Source organism: Telmatherina bonti (genome assembly GCF_933228915.1).
Source record: "Telmatherina bonti genome assembly, chromosome: 14".
NCBI classification, from domain to species: Eukaryota; Metazoa; Chordata; class Actinopteri; order Atheriniformes; family Telmatherinidae; genus Telmatherina; species Telmatherina bonti.
Window position 1 is genome coordinate 20,212,872 of NC_136612.1, and position 23,790 is coordinate 20,236,661.

The 23,790-nt window shown below is 39.3% G+C and overlaps 1 protein-coding gene across 1 annotated transcript in view; it reads left to right on the forward strand.

Moving 5' to 3' along the window:
- Positions 1 to 17,399, forward strand: part of LOC306765999 (Na(+)/H(+) exchange regulatory cofactor NHE-RF2) — a 34,914-nt gene extending 17,515 nt beyond the window's left edge. Inside the window, exons 3-6 of the mRNA XM_079253571.1 lie at positions 3,479 to 3,706; positions 14,645 to 14,798; positions 14,984 to 15,102; positions 15,207 to 17,399. Of these exons, the coding sequence (XP_079109697.1) occupies positions 3,479 to 3,706; positions 14,645 to 14,798; positions 14,984 to 15,102; positions 15,207 to 15,371 (666 nt within the window). The 3' untranslated portion in view covers positions 15,372 to 17,399. The remainder of the gene's footprint in view (positions 1 to 3,478; positions 3,707 to 14,644; positions 14,799 to 14,983; positions 15,103 to 15,206) is intronic.
- Positions 17,400 to 23,790: the final 6,391 nt, after the last annotated feature.

The window sequence follows — 23,790 nt, forward strand, 5'->3', positions numbered from 1 at the left end:
ATTTAAGTCACACTACTAAAAATTTGACAGATTTTTTGCACTACGCACCCACTATCAAAGGAAAATTTGGCATCTACCTTGCATCCAGTCTCTTCTCTGTGATCTCTCCAGCCAGTAAAAGTCAGTGTAATGTTGACTTTTGTTATATATCTTGTTCTTTCACTTCTATTTTTGTTTTTTTTACACTTTTCATTTAATAACATCCTCTTGCGTTTTATTGCTCATTCAGCCATAGTGTGTACCATAACCTCCAGTGTGTTGACATCCAGTAGCTTGCATGTAATGTGGTGCTGTAAAGTGAAACACAGCTGTCACGTGTTACTCTGGGCTGGAACACAAAGTTGAGGAGTGGTGTTTCTCAGCTCTGAAACACTGAAGGGCAATGTCCGCTCCTGAATTGTGTATAATAGATGTCAGCTTGCCATCAAAATGTGTCAGACACAGAGTTGTAGGTCAGAAATTTGTGCAGTATTCTTTCAGTATTTAAATCCTAACACTGTAAAAGTGTCCAACCCTAACCTTTTGACTGACAGCTATGTAGAAAACACTTTCCTCTTCATAAGCATGCTGAGCACATTGTGCAAATTCACATTTGTAACAATTTATCTATGAAAAATATATTTACCTGTTCCTTAAGGCTGGGTACACATGTTTTGTTGTTGTTGTTGTTGTTGTTTTTGTTTGTTTGGTTTTTGTTTGTTTTGTTGGGGTTTTTTGTAAATGCCGATGGGCTTGAATTTGTAGTACTTATGTAATACAATCAGTCAAATTAAAATGAACAAACCACAAAAGGTGAAATTCGTCTTGTATATATGGTACTCTCCGCCAAGTTACTGAAACAAAAGCTGATTGTAGCAGGAAATTAATGAAATTCACGGGATGGCACTAGTTTCTTTGGCAGCACATTGACTCAGTGTGCCTCAGTCAGGACCCCTGGGTCAGGGCATGTATGTGTGTACTGTTGGAAATAAAAACTTCAATGTTTTGCAGTGGGTGTGAAATACTGCATATAGTTTCCTCTCAGAAAAATGGGCTGATTCATGGCAAAATTTTCCATGAATTGTTTTGAGATATGTTGCAGTCATTTGTATGAGTCTATGTTTTTTCAGTGGTTCCTGCTGCATGTTTTCCCATGTTGGGCTTTGTTTTGAAAAAAAAAAATCCTCTGCTGATAACCCAGAGCTTTCCTGATGACAGGCATGTTTGCTGACAAAAGGGGAAAAATACATCTATTTTTCTCTCTTTCTACAAAATATTTCCCACAAAACCACAAAGTTTTCATCAGCTGTAGTTCAAACAAACATGATGGTCACATTGCACATTGTTTTTGAGAGTTTGTGTTGTGACTACAGACCCTCGAAGCCTCTCCAGTTTACATTTATCTCAAAAGATCTATCAAATCAGCACCTTTGTAATTCACACTTGTCCATCATCAACACAGTGTCATCTTGATTCAGTTTGTCTCCTACAGTCAAGCTTGCAGCAGACCTATATATACAAAGTTTTTTAGGAGATCAAACCAGCATAAGAAAAAAAAAAAAAAACACAAAGTATATTAAATGCACATTTTGTCAAGCACACAGTTTTAAGGGATGGCGCAGGCCCCAGGGGGTGATTAGTGTGGTGCGGACCATCATTTAGAGGCAGTCAGAGGTTAGACTGGCAGACACTTGCGTCTCCCCCACATAATGAGTCCCAGCTGTGTTGCTTTCTGTGTTTATCTTAGAAGAGTTCCACTGCACACGCTTTTCCTCACCAGCGTCTCTTACTGGAAATTTCTGTCATCTCGATAGGTTTTTGTACTCTGTCTCTATTTATCTGTATGTCTGTTGTATTTATCTGGCCTCTACATGATCCTCTGTTTTTGTCAACTCTCATTCTCAACCCTCTCGGTGCGTCTAATTTTCTAATCTTCCCACACACTCGCTCCCTTCAGGCTTACTCTCTTCCACCTCTTCCTCTCTCTGTATCGTTTTTTCTTTCGTCCAGATCCCAGAATACTAATTCATCAAATTTAAAATCAATTTTTCTCCCCCTTGGAAAATCCACACCTGCTGCCCAACCCAATCCTTCCCTCTCAAGCCAGGAAAAAAAAAGAGGATGTGCAGGGAGCCATTGATCTGAATTGACACTTCCATGTATTCTGGCTTATCTGCAGTGTTAAAACAGTGTACAGTTATCTTAAACCTTGAATCTTTTTAGCAGACACAAGCTGAAGTAAAAACTTACGGAATATGATTCAAGATTTGTTTTGTGCGCACAACATGTATCCTGTCTAACTCATGTAGACTTGTGCAGGTCAACAAACTCCCACTCTACCTGTCTGTTACTTGGCACTAATATCATATGAGGTTACATAGCTGGCCCTCGACTATCATTCCTCTCACAGCACATCTCTTCCTCAGTGCGTAGGTGGAAAATCAGAGTGATCACACTGTAGTGCCCATGGGAAAATTATACAGGTTCTATACATTTCTTCATCCAGGTTGATGGAGCATCAGAAATATTCTCTTGATGAGTAATTTCCCTTACTTAATTATAAATCAACAAGCATATCTGTTATCAATTAATTACAAGATAAAAAGGAAAAAGTGGGTAAAAGCAAAGAAGTATTTTTTATCTGAAGAGATTTTATCTGTTAGAGACCTCGCACATGAAGAAAAAATAAAGAATTTAACCGTTTTGATCCTACTGTATGTGTTGCTCCGATAGTCTCAGCACACCACACAACACACAAAATGACTTGTCCCACTGCCGATCCAGAATCTAGTCCTACAAGCCAGAAATTTTGTTTGGTCAAACATAATTTAACAAAAGAAAAGAAGAAGAAACATAGCAACAAGCAGAAAACACATAACAACTTGAATAGGCATTCTCTCTTTTCACACAGCTCCACTAGTTTGTCCTCCATTTCTAATGTTCATCAGACTTTTATGTCGGCCATGCTTGACCTTGTTCCCCTGTCAGCATGCTCTCTTTTTTGGCTACTTACTGTTCCACGTCACAATCCACAAAGCCACTACTCCGGTCTCGGCAGCTTTCTCCACAGATGTGAAGATTTTTAGTCGTAAATATTGAACAAGTCTAATACTTGAGATTGTCTGCCCCGTCATGTTTTGGAGCGAGTTATCAAAATCATTTCGATCTTAACACAATGGAAATTGTAACACACTGTTTTTTAATACTTTTTTTTTCTGTGACCAGTTACATTAAAATTTCCCTTGATCAGTGTAGACGGGCTAAGCAATAGAGAAAGAGCAACTTTAACTGTTTGGCTCAGGTAAACGTCTGTACAGCAGTAGTTAAATGCGCATCCACATGTTTCTTCCTTCCATTACAATACACTTAAATTGAGCACAGTAGAAGATTTAATCATATTTAGAGCCCCGCAGTTTTACCATTGCAGCTTTTTGGCTTTCTAAAATCTGTAACAAGTAATGAACACATCATACATACTTCACATTTCATTCTGTTCCAGGAGGGGCCTGCACAGGTAGAAGTTCCCACCCAGGCCCAGGCCCAGTCTCAGCCCCAGGTTGACCCATCTGAGCTTGTTCCACGGCTGTGCCACCTTGTCCGTGCTGAGACGGGTTACGGCTTCAACCTCCACAGCGATCGGTCACGGCCCGGCCAGTACATCCGTTCCCTCGACCCGGGATCGCCAGCAGATCGCGCTGGACTCCAACCTCAAGACAGACTCATTGAGGTAGGCAAGAGGGGTTTAAATTAAGTCTAAACCTGTGGTTTAAGATAAGACCTGGATGTCCAGTTCTGGATGGCCCCTGTCAAGCAGGTTTTTGATGTTTCCCTGCTGTAGCACAGCCAATTCAGAAGAAATGGATTCATAGCAGTGTTGATGATAACACACATTTTTAAATGACTTTTCTGTGCACATATTTACTCCATTACTTCTAAATGAAGAACTATTGTTTGCATACCACAACACACTATTGAAACTGAGAGTGGTATTTGCATAGGAGCTACTAGGTTTAGTCATGCTGGTCACTTCCAAAAGCATTAAGAATAAACTAAATACAGCAAGTATACAAAATAAATACATACTGCTATAACTGGTTTTTTTTGTTACAATTTTTCTGTTTAAACATTGTGTTAAAAAAAAAATTAGAAAGTTCACAACAAATTTTTTCAGCCTCTTTTTTTTATACAGATGTGACCCCATTTAGATGATCACAGCTGGGAATAAAATGGCAGGCATTACACTTGTGTTGTGCTGAGCATAAAAAGGCCTGGAGGCTGAAGGAGACCTGTCTCAGGGGAGATTCTAATGCTGACAAGGGAGACAGATGGTGAGAGAAAAGAGGGAGATGTGTGTATTTGTTTATATGAACTTATCTACACTCTTATCCAAAAATGATGGATTTCAGAAAACGTAAGCACAATATGAAGATGCAAGGACAGAGAAGAGGAGTATTGTTCTCATTCAGATCTCCAGAGGATGGAAAATTAGTTCATGAGTGTTCAGTAAACTTTTCTCAAGTTAAAAGGAAATGCTGTCCTTATAATAAGTAGTTTTTCATGTGAGGGTTAACACACACTAATTACCCTTCATTCCCATGGCCTTTGGCCCCACTGGATGGACATCAGTGTCCAGGCCACACTGAAACTGGTTTTGTCTAACATTTTATTGAGGATAATCTGGGTCCCCAAGATGGAAAAGAACACGCTGATTATTCTGCACATTTAACATCTTCTTCATGACAGAAGGAACTGCACTGGAAGCAGCATGACTAAAGTAGCTAACTAAATCAGAAGGAGAAACTCCGTTAAAAGACTCTACCAAACACTGGCAACTCCAAGCAGTTATATGTGTATGTAACAAAAACAGGAGAAACTTTAGAGCAGACAAAGCCCATTGTGACAACTGTCATGATGACGATAAAGATATTCAGATCAATTCGCCAATGCACTTCAAGTAAACCACACAAACCAGGTATCATGGCAGAGACTGATGATTGCAAAACTCTGTGACCTTGCAGTCAAACAGAGAAATAAAACAAAAGTCCTTATTTTGTTGTTTTGATGTCAAAAGTTTTATTTCACCTCCAAAAAATGAACATGAAGTATTCACTCTTCCTACTATCTCGGTGTTCACGTTTTTATTGAATACTCATTGTGTTTCTGAGGTGAGTTTGGTGGCTATCCTTCAGTTCTCTGAACTCTTGACAATTGATAGAGGTGTTGAAAGTGGAAAAAAAGCTGATGGGTTCCTGACACTTCTACCTGTGTAACACTTCTATTAAAGCATCAGTAAAATGGCTCAGGTCAGTTGGATAAAGTTACTCATAAGCTGTTACTTTACAAATCCCTTAATGAATTTGGCTGCTATCTTCTGCTTTTCACTAAAGGTAAAACGGTTTACAAGGAGATAATCATTCAAATGTTTCTACAGTGTTTCAGGTGAATAGTCTCTGACAAAGTCACATATAATTTCTGTAGTAATCATTCCTGTCTCAGCTTTCTTTTGGGGTCAAGATGGTGAAGAAGAGGAAGTTTTGATTTTCTTGCAGTAAAACAAAGAATTAATAGGATGTTTATTTACTTATTATTTTTTTACAAGGACTGGCAGCTAGTTTTACGCCATGTTATTTACATAGTAGATGAGATTGGCTCTACCCCCTTGCCATTCTGAAATGCTATAAGATACAAAGAGTTAACATAGTCATATAATGTATAAAAAAAAAATATTATTGTTGTTTCCTTTTTGGCTTTTCCCCCTGAAAGGGTCGACACTGCAACGAATCATTGCACATTGGTTCATGTTCAACACCAGATGTGCTGCCTCACGCAACCCTCTGCATTTATCTGTGCTTGGGACTGTCCCTCAGAGAACAAATGTGTCCTCCTTGGGGCTGCAGTAGCGCAGGGGAGCAGGACTCAAACCGCAGACCATTAGATCAAAAGAGAAGCAGATGTCCCACCTGAACCACTGTCATCCCATAAAAGAAAATAGTATAAATAGCATAAATCATGCCACACAGAGACCATCTACAACAACTGACACAGCACATTCTGACACTTAAGGAAGCTGAGATCCATCACAGTCTCAACCAAAATGTCACATATCTTCTATAAGTCTGTTGTGGAAAGTGCAGTCAGTTTTGCAGCATCTGTTGTGGCAGCAGTGTCAGGTCAGAGACTGCAAGAGACTGGACAAACTAATCAAAAAGCTGGTTCTGTGGTGGGATTGTCACGTCCCGTACACAACACAGCAAAGAAAGAGCAGAATGTGTTCAGAGTGAGGCTTCGTCAAGTTCATTGCAGAACAAAAAGGTACCAGGGATCATTCCTACCAGCAGTCATCACCCTCCGGAAAAAGTCACTATTTTCTTGTAATTAATCTCTTTTTTTTTTTTTCTTCTTCTTTTTTTTAGATTAAAAGAAATACTGCAAAATTAATTTCCCCCTAGGGATCGATAAAGAATTTTTAAAGTAATCTGATTTTTTTAAAACATGTTAATCATGTTTCAGTGACAGATTTAGCATTTGAGGCATATTGATGCTATTAGGCTTCACTGGAACATTAGATAGTGAGAATGTGTGGGAACATCCTGTTGCAGGTCTCTGATGACAGTCATTGTCCACCATCTCCCTGGCATGTTTCCTGTGAGACAAAACTGAGGGACACATATTAACATGTACTTAAAACAATGTCAGAGCTAATTAGGCCCGAGCACCTTGGCGGTGCGAAGGCCTATTGTAATTGCAGTGTTTATTATTATTTTTATTCGGACACTTCGCGTGCTTTTTTGGAGGCCTGAACGTGCTCGAAAACTCACCAAATTTTGCGAACCCCCCCCAAGGGAATGCGAAAAATTTGATATTTTGAGGTGCTCCAGAATGTTTGGGCGAAACTGAACGAGAGCGCCACCTATTTTAGGTGCCCCGCCACTGCATGTCGTTAATCTTTATGAAAATTCATACACATGATCTACATGCAAGGGCGAACAAAAAATCCTCTTAATGTCATGGTGAAATGTCGACAGGAAGGCGGCCATTTTAGGTCAAAGTCAATATTTTGGCGTTTTAGCACCTCGCATTTTAACGAACTCATCCTACAGCTTTTATCCCACTGAGCCACAAATTGCTGAGGATGTTCAGGAGGCATGTGTGATTAAATGTTGTGTTATTTCTTCTAATAGGAGACTTAGTTTACGAGGGGCGGGGCCTCAAAGTTTGATGTCTCGCCATGAAAAATTAAACGGATATAACTCCCACATAAAGCAACATTTCTGCACCAAATTTGCTAGATATGATGGCAGTCCCCTCCTACAGAGTTCTATATGTCAATATTTTGATTATGAAATAGCCACGCCCCCTGGGGGTCAAAAGTGTTGTTTTTTGCTCACACACCCATAACTCTGGCTTGGTGGACACCACATGGCCCAAATTCACTCAGGCATCACAAAACATGTTGGTGAAGAGATCTGGTAAAGGACGTTGCTCTACGCTGCACAGCGTGCCCGTGACGCCATGGCGAAGTTCCATGCGGCGGCGTGACATCATAAATCACTATAAAATTCTCAATTTTGATCTGATCAGCCTAAAACTTATAGGGATTAATAAGGGATCAGTCCTGAACAGATTAATGTGACCATTGCTGGTGTAGACCTAAGCCCCGCCCACTTACAACAGGAAGTGGTTTTTTCCACATTTGAGGGTCATGCTTCTAAGCAAATGGTCCCAAACACTTGAGACTCCTCCAAAACATGTCAAACCCTTTCATGATGCCACAATAAAAACCTCAAGTCGCTACGCTAAACGGGACATGGCGAATGGCGGTCCAACGCCATGAAACAGGAAGTACCTGTGACCAAGCCATGGAACCTTGGACCGCCACCAAACTTGCCATGACTGATGACAGTAAGGCCCTGAACTAAGCCCCATTGAAACATAATGGAATAAATGGAGCATGTCTCCATAGCGCCCCCTACAAAATTTCAATCAATCAGCCCCGCCCACTACATTGATCGACATGGATAAAATTCAGCACAGTTGGAGAACCTGCCACTACCTTCAAAAAAGTCTCTTGGACATATGGGCTAAATTCAACAGGAAGTCGGCCATTTTGAAAAAGGTGCCATTTTTGGGGTCATTTCTTTGCCATGCATTTTAAACAACTCCTCCTAGGGATATTGTCCAACTGACACCCAACTTGCACAGGATGCTCAGGAGGCATGTGTGATGTAAAGTTGTGTTATTTCTTCTAATAGAAGATTTAGTTTAGGAGGGGCGGGCCCTCAAAGTTTTATGTCTCATTAACAAAGACTTATTGCTAAAACTCCCACATAAAACAACATATCAGCACAGGAATCGACACATTTGATGCCAGTCCCATGATGAACAAAATATCCAATGCAATGATATGACTATGAATTAGCCCCACCCCTTGGCAACAACAAGTGTCTGATATCGTGAACCAGGAAGTATCTGTAACAAAGCCATGAAACCTTTGATCTTCACCATACTTGCCATGTGTCATGACAGTTATCTCCTTAATAGAGTAAAATTACAATATAGTGGAGAAGATTGTAAACGGCTCCATAGCGCCCCCTACAATATTTCAATCAATCAGCCCCGCCCACTGCATTGACTGACATGGATAAAATTCACCACACTTGTAGACCATTCCAGTACCTTCAAAAAAGTCTCTTGGACATATGGGCTAAATCAAACAGGAAGTCGGCCATTTTGAAAAAGGTGACATATTTGGGGTCATTTTGTCATTTTCTTTGCCATGCATTTTGAGGAAGTCCTCCTAAGAATTTTATCCAACTTTAACCCAAATGAGTCAGGATGCTCAAGAGGCATGTGTGATTAATAGTTGTGTTATTTCTTTTAATAGAGGATATCATTTAGGAGAGGCGGGGCAGCAAAGCAGATGTGATGCAGCGAAAAGGAAAACTGACATAACTCCCACAAAAAACAACCAACCTGCACCAAATTTGCTACAGATGATGTCAGTCATATCCTTCACATTTGTGCATGGCAATAAATAGATGATAAGTTAGCCCCGCCCCTTGGTGACAGGAAGTGACCCTTCATAAGGCCTAAATGGCCTGAAGTGCAGTCTGGCTGCACTTTAGAGAGAGAGGCATGGGAAGGATGTTGCCAGGGGAGGCGGTGGCATTATGCCGAGCGGCGCCATGGTGCGAGGGCCTATATCACCGCTTGCGGTTTTAATTCACATTAAATTTTGTGAACATGATTTTTAACATAAAGCAGTTTTTTCAAGTAAATGCAACCTCACCAGAAAAAGAAAGTACTCTGTGTGTGTGTTGTGATTACAGCTTCTACACTCTCTATATTTTATATTAACCATTATTGTACATTACAGACAGTACGGAGCATTTAATTGAAGGTGACTTTTCAAAAGTTTTGCCTCCAGAACAAAAAAAAAAAAAACATGAGCTTGTCCATCTTGCTAAATGGCTTCAAATTAGGTCCTAGCTGTAGACAAGAGAGGAGAGGTCATTTTTGAGAAGAATTCCTTACATGCACAATGAAAGGGCATCTACTGAAAGAGGAAATTTGCCAGCACATTATTGTATTACAAAAATATCTGCACACGCAACACTTGAGACCTTCCATGTGGAACCTAAGACTGAGTACATCTCCATGTATATTTCTACAAAGTAGTAAAGTTGTGTTTCATGTGGTCACAAAGTAGAACACCTAGCGTTACATTTGTGCACACAGAGTCAAAATACCGACAAAGCAAAGATATGACTGACTTCAGGGAAAATAGAATGAGATTTCAGATTAGTTTTTTCATACTTAGTTTATTGCTAAAAATTCATTAGTTGGCATCTTAATTAGTCATTTGTCATGCATTTTATTCTTGTGCCTTTAATATGTTTAGACATTTTGTAGGCTGAATGCTTTAACATGATAATTTGTTAAAAACTACGATAAAAATCACATGCTGGTCTAGTTGCACTAAACAACTTTTTGTGGGATTTTAAAAAAAAAAAAAACACACACACATTTGAACCATAATGAAAAAGTAAGCATACATTTTTAATAGAGGTCAGGATAGTTAAATTGTTGTAATTCTAGGATTATGGTAGAAACTGTTATGTAACATATAACCTTATTATGATTAATTGGTGTGGAGGCCAAAAAATCTGAGCCCATGTTTGGCTGGTTTGGTTGCTGTTTGTGTGTATCTACAATGATTATCACTGTCATCTCTGACCAAGCATCAAGACACCGCTTGTGTTATCTGTCAACGGCTTGTTAGAGAGGTGAACAGACATGACAGAGCTGTCTCTGTCCATCGCTCGCCATCTTTTTCTCTCCCTACGCCCCATTAAACTGGAGATATCAGCAGCACGTGTTGTGAAGGCCATGATGAGAGCTCAGCTTTCTGTCAATGTTTGGCAAAAGTCCTGACGCCAGTGAACGCCTCATCAGTCTCTGCTGTAGCTGTACTCAACAGAGCATACTCTGAACCTTTCACAAACCTAAGCATGAAATAGGCACTGATCCTACTAGTCTAGCTGGTTAAACACAGGGTTAATGCCACGACCGCTTTCGTTACAGCTTCAATAATTTGAAAACTTTATACAACAAATTTTCTCTACTTTCTCTCTGTATAAAGATAAATATTTGATGTTGATTTAGTTTGTTTCTCATCAGACATGTTAAAATACAACTATGTACATTTACTGACGTGTTTGACAAAAAACTTGTTCTAGAGGTCTACGTTTGTGTTTATATTAACTTTATCTAACATTTAAAGTTATTTTATGTACAAAGTGTTTATGTAAGTACTTTGAGCCAACTAAACTTGCTCTTAAGTTGTCCAATTAAAAGATTAAAGTTAGTTCTACTTCTTCTGTATGACCATGGCATGCTAACATGTTGAACCATCAGGACATGATAAATACAAATTGCTTCCATCAATGTAATAACAGTAGTATCATATTCTGGAGTGTGATTACATGTGGCAGTAAGTTGTAGTAATTGAGTTCTGTCATCTGCAAAAAATACTCTGATAACTGCAGTTGTGAACAAGAAACTGAATACAGAGAACTGGTCAGTCAATTTATGAAATGGTGCAGAAGTAGTCAACTCTCTGATGCATGAACTATTAAAAAACAATGCCACATGTTTTACTCCTATAGACTAAATATTCTGTAAAAACTGACTAGTATCATTTTCTTGTCCTAATTACCAGTGAGGTAAACTTGGTAATTACCTATATTAAATTTTATACCATATTTATTTATTCTTCAATGAGTGGCAGTGTGTTGGATGACTCTCCTAATGTCCATTGAAGTGGCAAAATTGCGAATATACCATCCTCATTTATGAATTTACAAGAAAACTGAAGTGGACATGATGCATCTAAGGGGTTAAACACACAATGAAAAAAAGAAGATGATGATAGATTTCAGTAGTAACAGGAGTAAACAAAGCATTATTCACATCCTAGGAGAAAAGATGTAGTTGCTGAAGGACTACAGATACCTGGTCGTTCAACAGGACATCAGTTAACTGGAAATGCAACAGAGAAGCTACCAACTTCTTGAGGAAGCTAAGTGTATACACAAAGATGTTGCACGTCATTCAGATGTCTGTTGTTGCAAGTCTATTCTGCGATGCAGCCATCTGCATTAGCATCAGAGCTAGATATTTAAAATCTCCAGATAAAGGCTAGTTCTGCGCTGGGGGGAACTATGGTGCTCATTGGTCTGATAAGAATGCTGCACAAACTGCTGAATATGATGGACAAGTTTCATCCTCTACCTAAAAGAGTGATCAAAACAACAATGTAAGGGTCCTTTGGGTCCGCTACCAGACAGACATGCCAATAGCCATCGTAAAGTATTTTTATTCATTCATTCATTTTTCTGGAGCTCATCGCAACAATTAGCAGGCAAGAGGCAGGGTACAGTACACACTAGACAGGTCACCAGTCCCTCACATGGCCAACACAGGGACAAACAACCACTCCCAGTCACACTCTCTCCTAGGGACAATTTAAAGTGACCAGTTTATTCATGATCATGCTTGTGATTCAGACAAGGTCAGACAGGCATGGGTATTTATTTCATTAATATTAATTTTATTTATTTGTTATTAAATAAATAAAAGGTCGATTATATCAGACTTTACTTCTGCTACTCCTTCTTTCATTCAACTTTAACCTGAATATATGTTCAGATTTTAAAAAAATGTTTTGATTTATTGAATGAAATTTTTTTTTTAAAAATAGCAAGGAAAAGAAAATCTTCATAATTTCAAAATGTGCAATGTCAACTTACAAGGTATCTGGTAGGGCTGTGACGACATGCTTTTGTCCCAATTCGATTCGATTCCGATTTTTTTTGGGTGCCAATTCGATTTAAATTGCGATTCTCAGAATTCTTCAATATTGATGATTTTTGTAGATTGAAATCAAATTTTTTTTTTTTTTTTTTTTTTTTTTTTTATAAAACTACTTTTTGCTAGTAATTTTTCTTGATTTAAGTTAGGTAAAAATAACACAGTAGCCAGATCATCATTCTGCTGCTGTAACGGCCAAGAAGAAAAATAAAAAGATCAATAAAACCAATGAAAATGGCAAAAATTTTATAGTGGATTAATTTTATTTATTTGAAAAAAAAAAATTGATTTTTTAACAAAAAAAATCTATTTTAAAATTGTGAAGAAAAAAATCCAGATTTCTCGATTCGATTTTCCCACCACTAGTATCTGGTGCTGAAAGAGCTCCATGATACCTTTATACACTTGATTTGCAAAAAAAAAAATCCACTCACTCACTCATTTTTTCCATTGTAGAAAAAATAAGCTGACCTGGACACTGAATGTAACATTTACTACAACTCATTGTAAAAATCAGCTCATGAATTCATTTATTCAAGCTTTCAATATAAAATAGAGAAGCTGAATTGTGTGCTTATTGACAGCCTGTCTAGCTCTGTTTTTCTGCTTTCATTTGTTAGCTGGCTCATCCTGTTAGCCAAAACTATCTCGTAGCCACAAGTTTAAAAGAAAAACGTTGTCTTTACAAAAGAAAAACTAGAGGTATAGTTAAAGTCACTCACATTTCATGTATCATATTCACACATGCGTTGATGCTTTTAAAGTATAGATATAAAAGATGGTATCTTCAGGTGGCTGAAACATCCTTGGCACACACCCATACACATGGTATCAATATGTTCCCTGGGGACTAGTCCCATGAGAAATAAGCTTTTGCATGGTTCCTACACCTTGTATTAATTAACCCAGTGGGCAGAGAACATTGTATTGTCTTGTGTGGGCTGTACTGTTAATGAAGCTTGTGAAACATGACACAACACCTGTTGTTTGGCCACATACAAAGATGTTTGTTCTCCTTGTATTAAAGTGTCTGTCTGTCTGTCTGTCTGTTTCCATGCTCACTTGTGAACTATCTGTCTTGAGTCCACAGGGTAAAACAGATGCACTGAGGAGGAGAGGAGCATTTCACATTTTCCATCTGTTGACATTCCTCCATCTCATTTACTGTAGAGTGTTGTCTTCCCTCTTCTCTCTTGTTTCCCTTCATTTCCCCTTTCCTTTTTGCATGAAGTCATAAAGTCTGTTTTTATCAAACCTATTTGCCCAGAGCTTCATTTCTTCTCTGCTCTGACTGCGTTCTTCAAAGTGAGAGCAAAAGCGAACTTTATTTACACATTTTCTCTTGTCTTCTCTTCTTTACTCACTATACTCTATCTTATAATAAGCAGTGAATTTTAAACAAATTCCCTCTCAGTATACTGACACCTGAAACCTGCGCTATAGCCGGAGCCAAGGAGAGCCATCAATAATTGATGGTGTACCAACACTGACTTGGCGTGGTGCGACGCTACCTGCCGAGAAGTCAAGGTCTAGACACAGTTGTTGAAAAGCAGCTTCTAGATAAGACCAGACAAAAACTAATTGTGCACGACCAGCTAGATGCAAAGGTGAGGGAGGGGGGAGGGGGGGGGGTGACTGTGAGCTTTTACATTGTGACTTTAGGCTGAAAAAACAGCTCCAAATCCAGTCTCATAAAATGACATTGCAAAAATCTGTTCTCTAAAGCAGGAATTTAAGTAAAGAATTGTATAAACTGGTGAAAGACCTTCATAAACTGTGGATCTGAGTAGTCTGTGATTGTATAGCACCTCCTTTTGGATTACTGAGGCAGCACAGGCACTGTGACATTGAAAACCTGTGAAGAAACATTAATTGGTTACAATTTTTTGTCAGATATTCAGTGTTTTGAGTATATATATTGATAAGGTTACAGGCACCTTGTATTTTGATATTTTCCTTCCCAAGTGTATTTACCTTCTACGATTACAACTTAACATGAAAGGCCAGAAACCTATCAAAACAATCCAAAGCAGAGTCCAGAGCAAGTAACTCTGACTCCGAAACATGTTAAAAAGAACCTCAGAGATCTAGCAGAAGTACAAGATGTACTGATGTATTTTGGGGCCTGATATTTTCAGTTTTATAGTTAAAAGAGGAGATTATCAATGGAATCCTATCTCCTAAAGGCACATGTCAAGTATTTTCCAGTTTGTTGATTAAAAAAAGAAAAACAAGTCCATTTTCTTTTGACTTTAAAATAAAAAGTATGTATAATTTTCCTTGTGTCCTCCAGGTGAATGGCGTGAACATCGAGGGCATGCGGCATGCAGAGGTAGTGGCCTTTATAAAGAAAGGGGGAGATGAGACCTGGCTGCTGGTGGTGGATCCAGACACAGACGAAAACTTCAAAAGGATGGGAGTGGTGCCCACGTTTAGCCATGTCAAAGGTGGGACTGCACAGTACATAATCAAAATAATTGGTAGCACTTTTCTGGAGAGTTTCATAGGTTTCCAAACTATTTTTGGCAATATTTATTCATTACACCTATGTAAGACCAAAACCTGTGTCAAATAAACTATAGACCATAGAATATTTCATGCTTCCTTCCATGTGAATTCCTTGTTTTCACAGATTATGATGGTCCATCCATATCCAATGGTTCCCCCAGCCCTCACATCAATGGTAGCTCCACTACACAGTCTATCAGGTCCACACACTCCAACCTCAGCAGCCAGGGTAACAGCACGCAGGTGGGCATGAACATTCATGAATTTGTTCTCTTGTTCTCAACATGAAAGTCCCTCAATGCTTTAATCTTCCCTGCTTTCTACTTCCAATAATATCTCCTGTCTAGCTGGCAGATGACGAAGGTGGCCGGCTCTTGGACCCGTTTGCTCTGATGGGCCTGACGCTGAGTGCTACAGCAGCAGAGGAAAAGATGAAGGTCCATGCCAAGGAAAAGAAGAAAGCACCACAGATGGACTGGATGAAGAAATATGAGCTGTTCAGTAATTTCTAAGACATTCCTCTTCAACAACTTTTGAAGGACCAAGGGGACAGAGCTCTCTGCAGCCTCGACTGGATGCGTTTGCCACAGAGAACCAAGACAAACACATACCGGCAACAATCGTTAATTACTGGAATAAATGTGACATATTGAAGCCACTAGACTATCTGACTGTTAATCTTCCCTCGATATAATCAAAGAGCTGAATAACTACACAACTGTGTTTAATTTGTTCAAATCAGAATTCTCAGAAGGACGATCATCTTGAAAGACCGTCACACACACATCTACTGCTGTCAGATGAGAAATATCTGACGGGTCTTGTGTTAATTTTCCCAGTTCTCAATATTTTTTTCTTACTAATAAATCCATTCCTCCTTCTCATTTAGAGACTCGTTTCAACAGCTATTTTTATATTTAACTATTAACAGCTATAAATAAAGATTATCCCATGAAGATGGGCTGCCTTTTGAAGAGTTTTATGGACACTGTGATGGCAACGATTATGGATATTGGGATAATGAGTTTTTAACCATCGGTCAGAAGATGCCCAAAGGTGGCAGAAGATCACTGTGAAAGGGTCAAAACCATTCACCTTTATCCAGTGCACTCCTTTTTTTGGCAAAGGATGCCTGTGTATTGTTTGTCCCACATGTATTTGTATGTTCCCATTGAATAATGAAGTTATCATCAATGTTAACCCATATGCAGAAGCTGAGCCACCTCAGATCACCTCTGCTTTGCTAAAAAAGAATGTCTCATCTATCTAACACTCGTTGGTAAAAAGAGAAAAAAAAAGCTAATTCCCACATGGATATTAAAGGGAGGTACAGCTAACATTAGTGGAGTGCAGGCATCTGCAGAAGAAGGCAAAGTCTCTGAGTGCAGACTAGATTGAAGGTTGCAGTGTTGTGTACAGCAGGGGGCATAGCTACACCACAAACAGACAGGCTTTCAGCTAGTTAAACTAAACAAATTATAAGCTGAAACAAATGTTATTTATCAACTCATAATGCCCAAGGAAGCCACTGCACAGTGAAGTTTCAACATTTTCCCAGCGGTAGTTGAGGAAAGGATCAAGCAGATGCTGGGATATGACAGGGTTGTGAATTAAGCTTTATGTGGTCACCATTAAAATGTTTGATTTGAATGCAAGTTGTCAAAAGTGAAGGTATGTTACAATCGCATAAGAACATGTGGAAGGAAAGTTTAATTGCTGGCCAAGTAGCCTGCTATTAGTAAGTCAGTATTAAGTATTGTCTATTTTACAGAAAAATTATGAAGAAGCTAAGATTGTTAAGACTAAAGCTCACTCTTTATCCCTGAGTATCTGGAAGGAATTTTAAGGGAATTTCTCAGAATATATTAGTCAAGGAAGTGCATAGTCTTGCTTTGTGGAATAAAAACAAAAAAGATAGATGTGTTTCATCAGCAGGTAAAGCCGTCTTGGAAGAATGTCTAGATTCTCATGTAACTCCTGAAGAAAGTTAGCTTTTACTATATGGTTGAACCATTCTTTTCAATAACCAGAAGCCGGGATCCATGCTTAAAGGATATTGGAGGGCAAATGCCCAAAGGGTGTTTCAGTATTGGACGGGCTAAAACGTGAGTAGAGTTTTCAGCAGGTTTTGGGGTGGAGGGAGTGTCGGAGAAGCTCTCAGTGAGGTCAGAGATGCTCTGGAGGATCTTGTGAAAGAGACTGTGGGAGCCATGGAGATTACTGAGGATTATTATGCACACAGGAACAGCTGTCATACACATGCTCACACAAGTTTGTGCATTGAGAAGGTATACATGCAGTGATCCAAGCAAGGTAAATGTAATGCAAGACAGTAAGTTGGTCAGAGTTGCGTGTTTGTTTTTTGTATGCATTCACACCCTCAGTTTTCCACCTTTCATATGTGTACAACAGTCTGTGCAGCAGAGTTCACTCTGCATGCTCTCATAGTCACAGCAAAGCAATCTCTGTCACTGTTGCTGATGTAATGTCAAACAGTATATGTTGCAGGTTGCATTTTTCAATAAAGTGTGACAATTGCAGTTTTGTCTTCATCTTTCGCTGAATGATTCCTGCGTTTGCATCATGAATCTCTCACACATGGACTGCAACACTTTGTGTGAACTTGCTTGGCCCTCAGCGCCTTCTTTTTATTAGTCTTTTTGTTCGAGTATCCCTCATTTGCTCCTGTTTCCTCTCGTTCACCCTCAGCCCCCTCTTGTTGAGGATTATGTTGGCGTACAGTTTCAGTTTCAGCCTGTTCTCAGAATTCTCTACCAGCCAGCTGCTGTGAGCTTTCAGAACACATAAAGGTTAAATAGGGGTCACAAGTGTGTCTGTGTGCGTGTGAGAGTGTGTGTAGTGGGTTTGAGTGAGATGAGTAGTCTGTTCTTTTATGTGTGTCCCCAACATCAGCAGTGAGGTGATTGTATTTAGTTTACCATCATCTAGAGACAATGGGTTTTTTAAGTCTCAGACATACTGAATGAAAACCTGTTCTATTGTTTTACTTTTCATTTTTCTGCTAATGAGATCATTTGAATTTCTCATTTCCAAAAAGCACTTCAAGTTTAAACGCAAAAGTCCATCTTAATGAAAAAAAATATTTCATTTTTGACCTCATGGTACTTAGATCCAGTGGTTTTCATTCAGGAAGACACACAACATCCAAAAGATCCCTACATAAACTCTTGCCAGAAAGAAGTTTCCTTAAAAGTGTTTTTGTGTTTGTGTTTTGTTTTATTTTTATCTGCACTTGTCCTTGAAACAAGCACACAGTTTATACAGTATATTTACATCTTTTGAATATTCAGATTAAATCTTGTAGGACTAGAATCAAGCTGATGAACATATGGTGATAACCAACCAAGGATTTTGTCCGTCTGCAAACTGCAGAAAAAGGCAGTAGTTAGCTGTCAAAACAAGTTGACAAACTTGAAAAATAGCAAAAGTTGATTGAGAAACTGGGCCAAAGAACCTGGACAAATGATAGATGAAAGGGAAGGTAACAGTGGTGCAAGTAGGAATCTGCATTTGGGTCTCCATACTTTGCTTTAATAGATTCCAGGTAAAACCACTAAACGTCTGTGATAGCAGACAGAGGGAGAACAACGACATTTCCACAGTCTCTTGCCGACAACCTGAGCCTAAAGGACAATTGTTTACATGTGGGCTCAATTAGGGAATTTGTGTAGCTAGCTAGCTGTGTAGCTACCATCTACACAAGTGTCAGCTGAAAGAGTAAACTAGTCTAACAACTGCTTGCTTTCTTTACTGTCTGGCAAACAGAGCATTACAATGGCAATTAACCACTCTGGTACGACCACTTGCATGAATCCTCTGCTGTTTTGTGCATTTGTTTTTTCTCTGTTCTGGCATTACTAAATACTAGATTCTGCTACAGCACTTGGATAATCTTAGTTTGCCTCTGATATTACCTCTCTAAGACTAAAAGCATGCTTGCAGACTCAGAATAGAAATATCTTTCCATAGCACTGGTGGATAATTGTGCTCATGATACATGTCCTAATCTTCTTCTTGACATGTAGACAAGGCCAAAAATGAACAACTAATAAGTTTTTCAAATGCTCTGGAGTAACTTAAGATAATCACTGAAATAAGAAACATAACAATTAGAAAAACACTATTTAAGTTTAACTTTTAATAATTACTTTTTCAAATATGTCCATGCCCTGTGATGGACTGGGTGTCCAAGGTGTACCTTGTCTCAACCCCAGTGATTGCTTGGATAGGCTCCAGCCTCTCCGCAAAACCTTAATGGGACCAAGAGATTAAGAAAATGAATGAATGAATGTATATGTCCATAACCAATAACTTAGACTGAGCATATTAGTTACACTTTAGTGCAGTTATTGTTAAATAACTCATCTGGAGGATAAAGATGCAAACAAGTAGACTGGCACCCCACAAGGAAGCATCCCACCTGACTTAGGCACCTGAGAAATGGGGCAAACCTTAAACGTGAGTCTGTAGATACATCCAGTACCCTTCCTTAGTTTTGTCAAAATGCAAACTCACACGTGGCCACATTATCATGCTCCCTGGAGGTTATGGCAAAACCGAGTAGTGACGCCAGCACATCAAAGGACAGACACAGTTCAAAGGAGTCTGCAATTTCAGAGCAGTAAAAGGAGGAGAATAGAAGCAGAGAATAGAGCCACAGGTGGGCACTTTCTGTTTAGCCTGCCTCAGCCATTGCACGCATTTCTACTTCCTACTGATGATAGATGATTGCTTGCCTTGCACCTTTGGTTTTGTGTTCTTCCGAAACCTTCTGGACTTCAATTTATGTTTTCATTGCTCTTTTTTCCTATCTGTTTTAACCTGTATTTTTACGGACTAACTTCCATTTTGTTTTTCCCCTCTTGATCTTTCCTTTGTCCTTAGATCCTGCTCAGTGTCCCAAACACAGCTCAGCGCCACTATCGCACTTAAGACTGGCACCCATTTCACAGTGCCAGGGCTGCCTAGGATGCCTGCAAGGAGAGTAAGAAACCAGAGACTGACTGGTAGAGGGTGGAGGGTGGAGGGGTGGAGGGGTGCGTCGCCATGGCAACTGTGTTTTTGTTAGCGCTCCTGAGTCAGACAAGCAGTGAGTCACAGTCAGGAGGAAACACACAACCAGTCACATTCATACTCACTCTCCCACTCTCTAAAAGAGAAGCCAAATAAGGACAGACTGAGAGCGAGAAGGTAAAAAAAAAAAAAAAGAACAGACAGGATAATGAGTTAGATATTTAGCTCATAACCAGAACAAAAAAAAAAACAAAACAAGCGGGAAACAAAAACAAAAGAAGTGACAAGTCAGGAAGATGAAAAAGAGCAAAGACAGAGAGCAGGGAAAGAAGAGCAAACTCACAAAAATGAAGCAAAGACACAGAGCCGGAGAGCACGAGTGTGGGCACATACCCTCTCCCAAGAGCACCTCTCGCATGGGTGGGGCTAGAGGAAGCACACAGACACACCCAGTTTGTGCACACCTTGGCTTAACTCACTAAACCACTCATTTATTGTCTGACGCCTTTACATTTAGGCCACCCGGATGTGCGTGACAAACGTAGCATTTTATAGAAACCAGAATTAAGTTTTGAATTCTTTTTTGAGCTAACATCCGAACAAACTGACTCATGAGACTAGAGAAGTGGTCACATAAGGTTCTCTCTTTGAGGAAATGACAAAATGATTATTCTTGTGTTCATCCTCTAAGACTCTTGTGATCAGCATGTATTCCCACAGCTTGTTGCCTGCCGATTAAGTGGAATGGAGACCTTTACACGGAGGAGATAAGTCATTTTATTTACACAGAGGAGTCTGCAAGTTTATGTTTGTGTATGCTGTGATTTAAATGTAGCTACAGACCATGGCTCATCCCACAGTAAATGTGTGTTTTGAGAACTGTTAACCCCCACTAAGAGGCAGAAAATGTACTACCACACAGACCCTCTGATTCTCCCCGTAAGCACGCATGCACACGTGTTTTGCAGTATTGTAAAAACTGACATGCTGCAAGATGTCATCACCTCACAAAGCTGACAGCGTACATCCATTCAGAGGTTTTTCTCATTCTATTTTTTCTTTTTTTCTGCCCTTTTAATTCAGTTAAGTTCATGTAAATACACGATGGGCCGTCAATTATTTAGCATTGACATAACAAATGATTGTCACACTTAGTATTTATTAAAGTCTGTTGAATGAAAATACATCATAAATCTCTTGAGGAAAGTTATGAAAACATATAATATTCAGTATGAAATCATGTGAGAAGTGGTTGTATAAACTTGCAAAATCTGCAACTTTCCCCTACTTTTTACTGTTTCTGTACCTCTAATGGCTGAAGTTCACCTCAAAGCAGCCAATCAGATCCTCCTGTTCATGATCCTTCTTGTCAAGTTTATCTGAGCAGAGATAACACACTAGAAATATTACCTATCCTGTAACGGCTGTGGGTTGTTTTCAGGATGGAAAGACAAAGTACATGTGTTCATCTCTGAACAAAGCTTCATATAAAAACAACATTGTTCATCTTGTTCTAATCTTGTTGATAGAAAATTAAGCCTCACTATCGGTAGTATGTTGCTCCATAAGGCAGGTGAGCAGCAGGTGTCGGAAGCTTTCCGTTTTTTAGGTTTTATGGCCAGGAGGGGTGTCAGAGGTGACTGCTAAGTGGGCAGAGCGGCTGGAAAAAGGCATTAGAGGCTGAAAATGGGGGCTGAGAAGCTAACGAGGGAGGGTGGAATGTGGTGCAGGGCTGTAAAGGGTACAGGAATTGAGGAGTGTGTGCGCCTGTTAGCACACAAGTGATTAATGAGACTAAGGAAGTCACTCTGCAGTGTGTCACTGTAGATGATGTCAGCCGTTGAAGAGAGGAACAGAAACACCCTGTAGCCCCTGATAGGCTTCCTTTCTAGCTGACCATCACAAACAAAATGCACAGCCTTGTAAGCCTTTAGTTGTCAAGTGCAGACCCAGAAAAACAACAGCAAAGCCACAGAGGGGCTTTACATTTTTAGCACATTTTTCCTATTTATTCCTGTTTCTTCTTCCTCTTTTAACGCTTCAGTTGTGTCTGTTTAATTTTGTGAATGAAGCGTTTTGAGCACTACAATCCTGTCTTAGCACTGTTTGATACGGTGTGATGGAAATCTAAACAAGGCAGTGAGCTGAGGAACAGATTTAATTTTTCTTTTCTTGACAGGTTGAAAGCTTGAGAAATTCCAAAGAAATCTCTGTATACTTGGCACATGGCAGAAAAGCATCATAAATTTCTTGTCATCTTTAAGCTCCACATTAGAAACAGACATGTTGTTCACCAATACATGTTCCTATGACGATAACATTTTTTTCAGAGGAGGCTTTCCTTATTTAAACAAGATTATACACATTCAAGACTACTTCTGTTTTGGGGTTTTTTTTAATGTATGAGAACAATATGGCTTTGTTAGCTAACTGTCTACATCAGAATGAACCTATTTCAGACAATAGCAGATATCAACAGGGGAATATTGCAGGGGATTTTGGTTTATTTTTGGAGCCCATTACCCACATATTTACTTGTGTTGCTCTTTCTACAGAAGCACGATCCTCATACGTTATAACTCATTGTAAAGATTACTAATCAGACTTTCCAACAATGTATGATATAATACAAACGGGTATCATTAAAGGGGAAAAGTAATGAAACACAAATTTAATCACTTTTTGCAGAAGAACATATTTATGTTACTGTTTATTTTCTTACTTCATAGTGTCTTCCCTTACTTATGTAACAAATGCTTCTGAGATTTGATTTTGACCTCTTAAATGACAAATAGAGATCATATGTGGACGTCCCTGTAAAGTGGAGCATAAAGCAACTTTGAATGTTTTGTTTTTCTTTGAGAAAATCCAACACTTTTGACTGTGTGGTTTATTTTCCTGGAAATTCATCTGTTCACCAGGTTTCACCACCAGTCAGACCCTAACATAATAAATGCATCTGACTGGTAAGCTGGATGTCTGTTCAGTTGGCTGGAAGGATGCACGGATGGCAGGATGGGTCTATGTCAGCAGAAATAGCAAACAGCCTTTTTGTGATTTGAGGAAGGATCACGATCAGATAACAGCCTTTTTTTGGGGGGGGGGATAATGAGGCGCTAAACATCTCATAAGAGAGTTAGCAATAATGTAAGAAAATTAACTGGTGTTGAGTTAAAAAAGTGAACAAGTGAGAGGGGCAGCAAATAGGGAGATTGAAGAGAGGGGATGGAAAGGTGGTCTTGCAGATATATTTTTAGCATGTTGAGAGGAGGAGGGCAATATCTTCTCAAGGGGTTTTTCCAGAAGAGTATATTTAGAGCTGGGATGTGTAAAAAAGACAGAGGGAGAACAGGAGGGATGCAGTGTATACTGATGCCTGTCTGATGTAAGAGTCTGCAATAGGACCACACACATTCCTCTTATTCTCCTCTCTTGCTATATCTGCCTCATACTCTGTCACTTGTTGATCCACTTTATCATATTCAAAACTAGACAATCTAACAACCTGATTTATATATTTTTTGTTGAACATAAGTTTAACCTTGAAGCCATGCATCTAAACAAAAAATAAAAAAGAACTGAAGCTCCAAAACATGCAGCGCTCTCACACACACACACTGTGAGCATTTTGCCCCAGTTTGAAGAAGGGGGAGTAGTTTCTCATCAGTGAACGCCTCGCAAGGAGATCGGACCATGAGAATAGTTGATGCCCAGCAGCTTTTCATCACATCAACTTAACACCCACCATTCCAGACACCGCAAATCAGACAGCAATTTTCCAAATACTAAAGCAGCTAACGTGGTGCAACGTTGAAAAGTGAGGCAGAAACAGCTGAAAAAGCAATGCTATTAATATTGAGAGAAATGAGTAAAAATGAGAGCAGTGTGGTCTCCGTA